General features: G+C 31.5%; 2 protein-coding genes across 2 annotated transcripts in view; both read left to right on the forward strand.

Annotated features, from left to right (window-relative positions):
* Positions 1-12,868, forward strand: part of LOC113401991 (protein rolling stone-like) — a 234,273-nt gene that overhangs the window by 68,030 nt on the left and 153,375 nt on the right. The window lies entirely within an intron of this gene.
* On the forward strand, positions 27-1,532 carry LOC113402036 (fork head domain-containing protein FD4-like). The gene has a single exon (XM_026642151.2). The coding sequence runs from the start codon at positions 105-107 to the stop codon at positions 882-884; it is 780 nt and encodes a 259-aa protein (XP_026497936.1). The 5' UTR covers positions 27-104; the 3' UTR covers positions 885-1,532.

A 12,868-nucleotide genomic window follows, 5' to 3' on the forward strand; every position in this document is an offset into this window, starting at 1 on the left:
GCCTCAGTTCCTTTTGACACCTCGTATTGAAGTGACGTGACCAACACTGTGCAGTTCTTTAAATTTGATTATTGACAACTATTCCGTACTTGGTGCCAGTGACGATGCCGCGACCTTCGCGTGAATCGTACGGTGATCAAAAACCACCCTACTCGTACATTTCTTTGACGGCAATGGCAATTTGGAGCTCTCCAGAACGTATGTTGCCATTGTCCGAAATTTACCGGTTTATTATGGACCGGTTTCCATATTACCGACGGAATACTCAGCGCTGGCAGAACTCTCTGAGACACAATCTCTCCTTTAACGATTGTTTTGTGAAAGTGCCAAGACGTCCCGATCGTCCTGGAAAAGGCGCCTATTGGACTTTGCATCCTCAAGCATTTGACATGTTCGAGAACGGGTCTTTGTTGCGCCGTCGTAAGAGGTTTAAACTTCAGAAAGGTGAGAAAGACAACCTGAATGCAGAATTAGCTGCGCTCGCTAGCTTCAACCGAGCTTTCTTGGCGCGGCAAGCTGGAGCACCACCACCACCACCTCCCCTACCAACCGCGAGTATGTACTCACCACCTATGTGTTCACAATTAAGCCCTGAACCTGCTGAGCTACCAGAGACAGCATCGATAACAATGTTGCCAAGGGAAAGACCGCGAAGAGCGTTCACAATAGACGCTTTACTAGAGCCGGAGCCTCCGCGGGCGTCTCCATCTCCTCCAAATCATTTGCTAGCGATGCAGGCCGTTCAAGTGATGCCACAGATAGACTTTACTATGCCATCTCCATACGTGCTGGCTGCCCAGCGGTACCAAGCTGAGCTCCTGCAAGCGGCGGCGCACGCCCTGCGCCCATGCTACCTACTACCACCTCCACTGCCGGTAGCGTGACATCAGCGGTCTCCTTCGAACTGCTCCAATATCTCGTGCAATGTTAGGTTGTAAGTACCGTAGTAATTTTGAAAAATTATACAAATTCCAATCTCTGAAAAACGTGAAAAGACCGAAATAAGTAAATCTACATTAAATTGTTATAATTCGTTTTATCTTAAAATTGGTGATGTGTTTTTATCGAAGAAATGTGAAGAATAATTTTATAAATATTCATAGAATCGTACCGTTTAAGCTTAGTGATGTGCGTTCTGCAGCACCGCGACGGGAGGCCTAAATGGTACTTAATTATACTGGCAAGTGCCCGTTCTGAACAACTCGAAATATTTCTGTAAAAGTAGCGTTGATGTTAGTGATCTCATTTGTAGATATTTATGAAGAGTAAAATAGGAATATTTAATAAAATTTAATTTATTAATATCGTGACGTATTTGCTATTATTGTATAATATAGGTGTGTAAATATTAATTTGAGATATATTTGTAAATTTCGCATGCAGAACCGCCAGTCATGTTGATTGAAAGAACAAAGAATTGTTATTTATTTTCGCTTTATTGTTACTTGTAGATAATAGGTATACATTACTGTAAATATTGTTTTCATTGTTATAATTTTAGTCGGTATATTAAATGAAATACTTAATACTAATCTTTGTTTTATTATGTCGGAGATTTTTTAATTCCAAGGTTTGATAGTACCTAACTAACGGATTGTTTCAAGATTGTTAATGGTTGGATACAATGCATACACAGCTAATTTTGATTACCATTTAATCCTTCTAATAGACATAATTAATATTTCAAGATTGTGGTAGTTTAATGTTAATTGAATTATCTCAGATAGAGCTCGTAAGAATATTAGTATACATACATAAATAAAATAACTCATTTGCTTTGTTGTGTGTATATTTTTGTATATTTCTTAACAATTCGATCATAGACATAAACAGTTTTTTATATTCGATTCTGGCATACCTTCCCGCGTAATTCCGGGTGGTATAAATTGGTTTAATCAACTTACCACGGTTTTTCAGTCAATTTATCGATTTTTTTGATTTGATCGATCCATCGTGGGGGGCGTAGGACGAGAGGAATATTCTAAGTGGTAAAAAATGGTCGCGGAGGTGGTCTGTTTCACGGTGTAATGTGCTGTAACAACCGCATTTGTTGCCTAATAGATCATGGTATTGCATCCACTTGAACAATTGCTGACTCACCGACCTTTTAGCTGAATACTTAAAAGGTTTTTGAAAAATCGAACTTAATTTATAGTCTTCATGATTTAAATAACTATAATTGTAATGTTATTGTAAATATAAAGTCTCAACAAAAACTTATTTTGATCTACAACATTATTTATATTTCTGTGTTGTTACATTATAATCAAACAAGTTCTGATCAGCAGATATTGGATGTCCAATAAAAAAAAAAATGTAATTCGTTGAATAAGAAATTTAAGAGTACAAATATATTTACATTTTTTTTTGTTTAAACTAATTTTGGGTTTGATTTTAATTGAACGGATATAATCACAAGGAAATAGTAGTACCGTTTATAAGAAAACGGCGATGCAGGTTTCAGGCAAATGATTAGTTAAATTGACTTAGTGTTAGTGACTATAAAACTATTTATATTTAATTAATTTAATTGCTGGTTGGATGCTTTTTACTAAGTTATTTACTTGGATTAGAAAGACGCAGCAAGATTTTAAAGATTGATTTGACTATTTGTCATGTTATTTATTATCCAATTTAAATCGCTTTCGAATAACTTGGTTATTCGAAAGCTCGTTTATGGAAAAAATTACGTAGGGTAAGAAATCGATTATTATAATAGCATCTGCTTAGTGTTGGATTGCTATTATTGAAATACATTAAATTATATTCAAACTGACTAACCTTCGTACCCAATATATATATACCCATAATTTGTTATAATTTTTATTCTACACCTGAACTGTTGTTTAAATACTGCCCTTTTTTTAATTGTAAACAATACGGAATAAATATGAGGATATTTTACAAATGTTTATGATTAACAAATAAAGTCTAAACTTAAATACTTAACATATCGTTTACAAGTAAATAACGAAATATTAAAATAAATTATAAATACAACGTATCACTTCGAACGTAAATCAAACATTTTATTAGTATATTCAAATGTCGAAAGCATCACTTTCTGCTTAACATAAATATTTGCAAATAATTTCTTTGCTCATATTACGGTTACATTTTCTTGTTAAACCATATTTTAGTTAAATTTAACAATATATTGCTATGATTTTTTTTTATCCGTAAACTGTTGCTAACTAACCTTAATTTTAAAACGATTTTTGTAATAGATGTTTTGATAATGTGCTACTAACTGAACTTCAAGTGTACGTAATATTACTATTATTAGTAAATATCCGGATTCACTTATCGAGGAATGCTCGACAAGATTAAAAAAAAAGTAAATCTGTAGGTGACGTATTTGAGTATTACGTAAATAAGTCGAGTAATATCAACAAATAAGGCAAGTGAGACCGCATCAACTCATAATAATAATATTTTTTAATATGAACACTCACAAGTTTATAATTAATTTAAAATTATTATTTACTTATACGAATGCAACTACGAGTGCTACTTATAATTATTTAAGCGAAGTAAAACAATTATAAGGCGATTACGTTGTGATATAAATGATAGCTTTAGGCAAATTAAATTTATATGCAATTTTCATCCTGTTTCTAGGTTATTTTTCTGAGCTTGTTTGAGCTGTTATGAGATGTAATCAGGGGAATGATTGAGGATACGTGTAATTATTAGAAGGTAATCTCTTCAGCGTAAATAAGAAAATGTGCGGGTCCGGTAATATCTGCACTCATAGGTTTATTTGTTAACTGTAACTAACTCCAGACAGCTTAGCTTAAGCATTATTTCGATATCTAGAAATAGCCTTGTATGGACAACATATTAAGTTTTATTTAAATACAAGATACAAGGTATATTTACATATAACATTATCGCCGTGATCTTGTTAAGTAAACGTTTTTACTTAATGTTTTATTTAAGCTAGTTTAAAGATTATCAAGTTTAATTGTATATATTATATATTTTGTAAATAACAAGTTTTCTATATGTATTTTGGTAGGAATATATAACATAACATTATGCTTGTATCTTGGTGTTAACGGTACGTTTTTTAAACTGCTAAAAACAATATCGTTGTATACAACTATAGTTTAGTACCAAATACATTTTTTGCTAACAAGATCTAAACAAAAGGTAATAAATGTCGCATTACTAGAAGCAAATATTAAAACTAAGCAAGTATTTATGTCTATAGTAACCTTACACGTACTCATCAGAATTCGATAAAAAACACGCTACGTGGCAGCTTTATGCGTAATTGTTCTTTTAGTTTAGTTTTTGTTAATAGAGCTTTCTGTTGTAATCGTTTTGAATAACACGTAAGGTAAATTGAAAATTTCCATAGTTTTTCATGCAGTGTTTCATCCAGCTCATAGGGTGAGGTAGCTAGTGTGCAAGCAGAAAGTATAAACTACTTATTTCAGATCACCTAGTTGGCGGTGTATGTTGTTATAAGGTGTGTTTTCTTTCTAAATATAAAGAAGCACAGTCCAGTGACTGTTTCTTATTTTTTTAATAACGTCTTCTCTCATTACACTTCAATTCGAAAATACATCTTATATTTGTATTGCGCTCTCCAAGCACTTATCTTTTTTTCTTCTAACATCAGAAAGTAGTTGTAAGTTTTTGTTTTATATTAACTTATGTTTAGTAAATATTGGATTGTATACTCGTAATTGCACGATACTCGTTTTTTTATGATATCCCAAAGCAAATCAAACAATAAATATTTGTAAAGGCAGGTGTTTGAAAAGGATTATTATAGAACCTTAAATAATAATCGGTCTCTTAGCACTTCTGTTGATGGTTTTGCCCGAACACCTTTGTACGAACACGTAACCTCTAATTTTGAAATTAATATCTAACACATTGTGTCCATTCGTTCGTTCTCCGCTTTATTGACTTCGTTACCTATAATTATCTCGGTATAATAGTTCGATTTAGGTTTTAAGTTATTGTCATAGCTGTATAATGTTTTTCATAATTTGAATTTTTAATTCATAATTATAATGACGATCGATTGTTATAAACAAATAATATAGATTATATAAAGAAATGAGGAATAACTTTTGGTTTTAAAAATGTATTATTTATATGAAGTCTACAGTCGACGCTTCTTTAAACAAAGAATAGACAGACATAAAGTCTCACCGCGTCTGGGCCAAGGGCTATTCCGGGACATTAATTCAATAATATCTAGTAAGGGTTCTTTGTAAGACAAGTTTTAATGTACCTGGTAAGAGGGCGTATAACACGCATAAATTATACTCATATTATACAACATTTTGAGTCTTATTACAACGAGTTAAAGTTTATTAATAAGTAATTTACCGTGAAGAACAATCACCGGATCCACACTGCGGGATGTCGTGTAGTTGCATCTATTAGGTTTTAGGAATTAGTCGAGACAAGATCATTGATATTTTGAAGCTGGTTTTTATTATATATGTAAGAGACATTATGTTATAAATATCGCTAAATACTTTATAGTACGATATAATCTTCTATACATAAATAGGTAATACAAAACATTTTGGTATCTTTTTTCCTCCGTTTATCAACTATATATTTTTTATTGATAGCTACTGATTAAAGTTAGATACTATTTAAAAAAAAAACAAGTCAAACTATGCAAGTTGAATAAAGGTATACTCTTGAAAATTTGTTTTGTTTTTTCAATTCATATATAAATTAAAGTTTGTATATGAATTTATTTTTGGCTTACTATTTCGTTCCGGATGATCTGTAATGACGATGTCGTCCTTACCGATATCAGCCACGACGACCAATCTCAAGAGGGTGGCCAACTACGCAGGGTATATAGGGCATAAGTGTGGACGCAAACACAGTCACTGACTATCGTAATCCGATGGGACGGCAAATCAGACATGACCGGAAAGAGTTCTGGCGCAAGAGCAATAGTTTTACATGTTTTCTGAATCGTTAACTTTCCTGTTTTATCTTGAGTAAAACACAATAACTTTTTATCAACCCGACCATGATACGGACTTATATATATAATTAATTCGGTAGTATATAAGTAATTCAGGCAATTTTCTCCTATACAGAAATTAAACAATATATATGACTTATGACAAAGGACCTTATTACAAGGAAACATGAAAAAAAAACAATTGAATGCTTAATTGGATGTAATATTTCTAATGAATATTTCGGGTTGGCGATATAGATCGACTTAAATAACTTATTCAATTGTATTTATTTTACTTTAAATTGCTATTTTTAATTAAAAACGTTGTATCCAAGAAACACTTGCTCGGCTCTTTATTCCATTAGTTCCAACTATTAGTTAATAAGACATTTTTTGCACAAATACCACATTCCGAAATGTCCATTATCGACTCTACAATTTTCAAGGTCCTATGTAGCGCTCTATTTTAGTGGCAATTTAAACTCTAAAACTTGGCAGTTAAGGACGAAAATTTAATACTTAACTTGAAGAAAGTGTGCGCTTTGTACTGTGATAGTTGTCATTAGGTCACGTATGGTAGGCCGAGGCTTCATCGACGGATGATGGTGTGAAATGACTGTTCGCCGACGCCTTTGTACTCGCCGCTCGATACCGTTTTGTATGAGGCACTTTTTGTGAGCTACGTTTAGGATGCGTCCTGTTTTTTGTACTTTGTTTGTAATGCCGAGTGTGTGGGACTTGACACGTAGGTAACTATTGTTAATGCCTGTCTAATAGACCATTTTTGAAGTAAGTGTAATTCTGTTTGGTTATCCACTATCGTTTCTATTCAAAGTTTTATCGAATTCAATTCTATATTTTAATTTTTTTTTTAATTTCGAATGTAAGGAAGTGAACGGTATTGGTATCCATTAAACAAATCGTTAGCGCTCGGGGTAATGACTCATAAAAGATTTATCTAATGTTTGCACGCGAAAAGCTTAGTGTCAGTTAATCTAAGCATTTGCTCAGAATTGACTACCATTATTTAATTGGACGGTTATTATACAAGTCGTTTCTTAAAAGTGATAAAAGACAGATTAAATATCGCGAATTGTTTTTTATTACAGTAATCTAAAAATTTGCTAACACTTTAGAAAGCGAAATAGCGACCTTTATTTATTTTCAATCTAAATTAATTAAAAGCTGCACTAAAACAAATTGAATAGCAATACTTAATTAAAAATTTTATTGATTTTTTGTTAAATATTTTTTGTTTCATATTTATAAACGATTCGACAACGCAATGTTACTAAAATTAAAAAAAAGAGTTTTTAATCAAAATTAATGAATACATACAATGTAATGTCATTTAGAAGTAGCTATAAAATCACAACATGTTATGTGTTATTACTGTTAAACAGAGAGTATCTGTTTTGGAATAAACTCAGTGAAAAACAAAATGCGCAAAAGTAGTATTAAATATTAATCTTATAGGTAAATCAAAAATTTTGGATAGGGGAGAAATACCACTATGATCAATGTAATCTTTTTTGCACTCGTGACCGAAATTTTACAGAAAATTAAAAAAGAAAAAAAAAGTTCCGCTTGAAAATTGCTATAATTTTTGAGATTAGATTCAATAAATATTACTTCGTGAAGTATGTATGAGTAGATATATAGATACAAGCTATTACGCGCGGTTTCACCCGCGGTAACCGTTACTATTTTGTCATTATGGGTTGTAGGACAATGTTGCATAGTGTATAAACCTTCCCCAATAAACGGGCTATCTAACGCAAATATATTTCTTAAAATCGGAAAATTAGATACTTTTACTGGCACATTCAAACGGATAAACTCGATAGTAAAGATTATTTTAATTCAGCCCTCTGTCAATGTCTATCTATGTAAAAAAATATTGTAACCGATTTTACGCGGACGAGACAGTTGAATAGTTATGATTATCTTAGCTTCTGGCTAATTTGTATGTCGGTTGATCTTGTGATGATAGCCTTCCTACCACAATTATGTGATGATTGCGCGACATGTCATCATTATCATCACATTTGTGTAATCGGGGACATTCATCATTGTCAATGATATCCTTACGAATATAATAATATTTAGTGTGTTTGTGTGCCCTCATTATGAGCCTCAATGCTAGAACAATTGAAATGAAATATAGGGAGAGCTTGAAAGTCAGTTACCAATAATGGCTTATGTCTGTTGTATGCCATATCTTGATTGAATATGTTCCTATTATAGAGGAAGTGATCGAATAGCTGTTGGCAGAGCTGGTAAAGCACAACACTTAAAATATAATCATTTATTGTGCTGATATTATTAATTTATAGAATGGAAGATGTTTTTTTTTATTTAAGTGAAATCATGTAAGTAAACTAATGCGTAACGAAATTCATAAATAAAAAACAACGGCTTCTATATTTAGTATAAACTTAAATTGTCTTCGTGAAATCCAGACAGTATTATTATAAATATAATATATCCTTGTTGTGTAAACGGATGGGACTGCTTTAACCCGGTGTTTATTTATACATTTAGAACTTTTGGTGGCGCCGCTTTTATACAGCCCTAATATAAATAACAAGGTTGTTTCGTTACTCTGGCATTTTTAACTTCGATAAAATATATATTACTTTAATCTTATTGCATTAAAGTTATAACAAATATATTCTTGATCAGAATACAAGAAGCATTACCAACCAAGATGTGTACGCTTCTTATATAATTTACAAAAACGGTTCAAACGAATAAAATACAATATTAATAATGTGTAAGTCATGTATCAAAAGAAATAAAACCCTAAAGCGAGCATTGAAATCGTACGACGTATTTTAATTCACATTAAAGAAAAAATGAAGGAGCGAAATTAGCTTTGTGGTGTACAGTGGAACCGATTCTGCATTATTACGAATAACGCAAGATTGATTCCCACACAAAAGCTGTCAACCTCGGGGAATGAATAAAACGCAAATGCGGGCTTTTGTTGTTGTTATAACAAAATGAAGTCGTAATGAGTAGGAGTCGGTCGACTTGTGAGCGAAATGTCGCGATTGAATTAAAATTGCTTCAATATTGCGGTTACGTTGACATTTGACGAGCGTCTCTGGAATCTGACGCATGTCACACTTGACATTCGCATTCGCAGGAGCTGCGCCGGCGCAGTTTGCATGCACGGTTTTAAAATTGAATGTAACCTATAATTAAATAATTGACAGTAGCAATCTCGTTTATTGAAATAAACAATTATAGAAAAAAAAAATAAAGGTTATATAATTAAAATAAAACGTATTTATAAGTATGTAATCTTTTTCTTCGTTGAAAATATGAAGTAGCTTAACATGTTACTGCACAGAACTTGCATCAAAGTTTTATATCAGATGTTATCAATTGTTACGTGATCGATTACGTTTCTTTATAACTTGATTGCTTTTGACACAAACGATTTTATCGAGAAAGGATGCAGGCTAATTGATCGAGTATTAGGTTGTGGTTTCAATCAATAAACCGGATCCTAATCAGTGCGATTTTGTAACCAATGATCTCAATTCTATATATACTCGTAATTTTATTTGTGCACTTAATGTATTACAAAATTTAAATTTAAGGTCGTTTGATATATAACTTCTTAACGCATGTGTTCGAAAGATACTTAAGTTTATTTTCGAATAGCACATAAATAACAAGCAGATTGTTAAATATATTTCTTGAGTATTAATATATGTAATGTCTTGGTGGTTTATTCGTTGGTTTATTAGAAAACCCGAGTTCCTGGGTTTAAAAACCCGATAAAAGTTATTAAATTTTTTTGTGAATAAATTGTCATTAGCAGGTTGGAGTTAGGGAGCTACCATAAAGTGGAAATAGATACTATATAAATCTAAGTGTTTGATTTTGATATTTTTTTTTCTTTAGGTAAAAGAACGAATGTCGATAATTCATTCTTATTTTTTAAAGAAAGGAATACTGGCAATATATAAAAATATTAAAATTCGAAGTGCATGGTACGTCATGTTTTCGAAGTTCAGTTGGCGGCAAAGGCATGAAAACGCGAGGTATGCCTCTCGTGTAGTTAGCGGCGTAGCTTTTGTCTTGTTTGTTATTAACAGCAATAGCTCGACTGTGGTGGAGGAGCGGCCAGAAAGTATTGTACAAATTGGAATTACAATGTATAATATCTTCCATTCATAACAAATATTTACTATGAAGACTTCAATCAAGTACCAAGAAAAATCTATATTATTCTGGCAAGTATGTATATTAAATCCTATTTAGACTTTTACTCCCAAATTTATTTTTAATGTATTCAAAAAATTCTAATGTTAAAATATAAATGACTAATCAATTTTATTTTTAATTATTAATAGTCGAGAAATTTTAAATGAACAACTCTTGTCTAATTATATTAAAAAAAAGGTTGTGCACTTTCTTGCAGCTCCACACCGTCGTAGCACGTCCGAGCCGTGTAGCGGGAGTGATTAGGCGCGCGCAGCCCTGTAATCACGCCTTTGCTGCCCGTACGTCTGCGCCGACGCATCTCTACCTCTCACCCCTCCCCCACATATCCCGAGGCGAAATATCACAGGAGTAAAAAACACACATACAACCTTCGCTCAGCCGTGCGTATACTGTTAACGACCCGACCTGTTCTCGACGCCGTGTGGGAAGATTTAGCGAATTTGAAATTCGATTGCCAGCACCAATGGTCCATCCATCACCCAAATTGATGGATTTGGGACCAAAAGGAAGATTTCGCGGGATGAAAGCGAGCCATTTTCAAGCGGTATTAATAAGCGATGCTATTATGCTGTTATTGTTTCGCATTCGCGGTTAAAAAGCTAATTAGTTGAAAATAACTTTACTCGTATCTTCATATCTATATAGTGTAAACAGTATAATATCACGTTTTCATTGTTAGCCAATCTTGTCGGGTATTAGGATAACATGACTATCAAAGTGAACATATATTGTTACTCAAATAAAAGAATTATTTGTTTTGATATTAGGTCAAGCGTGGTTCAAACATAACTTACCACTTTTGGTAAGTAAATATTGGGAATGATAAAGAAATACTCATGCTTATTAATGTTGCTGCGATAAAAAATAAATAAGTATTTTGACAATACATTTTAATAGCATGGTTTTATTATTAAGAATAAAATGAACGATAAACATGGATATGAATAAAGGTCGTTTATTTTTAACATCTTAACGCTGATCCCTTTCGAAGAAATGGTCAGGATTCTCTTATTGGAATCAGTTTTTACGACGAGGTGCCGCGTTGTCTGCCGACAAAATATCACGTTTACACTTTACTTCATGTAATATTTATGTATTACCTTGTACAAGTTGTACAACTTGATTCATATGACTTAACATAAACAATTAAGAACAATCTAACTTGAATTTTTATTAAATATTGTGTTAGTCAGAATTTATTATAATAAAATAAATAAATAATGAAGTTAAAACTTTTTTGTCGTTTTTCAATTTCAATTTAAAATGTGAACATATTTTTTCTTGTAAAAGTCATATTTAATCTATTTCTAATTTTTTTTATTGTACCTTCAGTTACAGTTACAAATGGTTTTATGGCTTTGTAGTAGCCGCCTAATAATGATGTGCTTTGGTGGACCGCAGGATCTTAAGAGCCTTTACATTTTATTTATCTTTATATGTTTAGATATCGTGTAATAGAAGTATTATTCGATAATTAAATATTAAGTAGTATGAATAGCATTTCAATTGTAAGAAGCTACTTGCAAGAAAAAAAGTAAAATTAGAAATACTCATAAAAATATTTAAAAAAACAACCTAAATAATCTTAAAAATTATATATATGCGAACTTTGTAAACGTAATATCAATTTTATTTTTTAATTTTATTAGTGTCAAACATAACTTGTCAATAATCTGTTTTCTATTTTAAGGAAAACTGAGCCGATATTGTTATTGACACTGTATAGACATATATATGGAACGACCTTTACTGCTGGTAGTAAGTGTCTATGGTTGACTGTTGGTAGCACAATTCGCCCGTTTACTTTCCTAAAATAAATAAAATCATTCGGATAACGTCTATCTCAATCACCGATAAACAAATATTATAATATTGACCGCTGTTTGTCAGATGTCTTCACCCGGATACGATTGTTTAATTAAGACAAGTGATATTGATCGTAATGAAATATGAGTTGAATAATAATTAATGAGAGCTTCAAATATGTTCTAAATCAAGTTATTAATTATTTACAAATTCCTTTCCTGTTCGATCGGTCTTATTTATATATTAATTATGTAGACTAACTCATAAATATGTCGAGACCAATTATGTTAAAACAGAGAATTCGTTAATATCGATACATATATTTTTTTAAATTTATTAACCATTTGTGCGTAAAATGTTATTTGACAGTCGTATACAGTTACATTTTTCTTTATTTTTTTTAATTATACGCGAATGAATAATAAATGTTCAATATGTTTTTTTTTTTTTGAGTTATTTATAATTTATTGGTAATTATAGGCATAATTATAATTAGTTCGAATATTGTGATTAAATGTTGCATTCTTTTAATGGATTTTGATTGTGTAGTAATTATAAATAATAAATATAGTCTATAAATTTTATTTGTTAAATTGTCTTTATTTTTTAAATTACGGATTTCCTATGTATCAGGTAGAGTATGTTACCTAATAAACTATATATAAAGGTACATTTACACTACAGTCATATCATACACAAGATCATATTATGTCATATCATTAAAACCTGGTTTCGAAAGCTAGAGATGAGCTCGATCTCTTTATTCCTTAAGAAACCGTAAGTTGTTAAAATTTAAGTGTATTTTCGTAGCAAAAGGGGAAAAAGGCCGTTTGATTCCATTTAAATTTCATGCTACTTTTAACATAA

This window comes from Vanessa tameamea, chromosome 2, assembly GCF_037043105.1.
Source record: "Vanessa tameamea isolate UH-Manoa-2023 chromosome 2, ilVanTame1 primary haplotype, whole genome shotgun sequence".
Lineage (NCBI taxonomy): Eukaryota > Metazoa > Arthropoda > Insecta > Lepidoptera > Nymphalidae > Vanessa > Vanessa tameamea.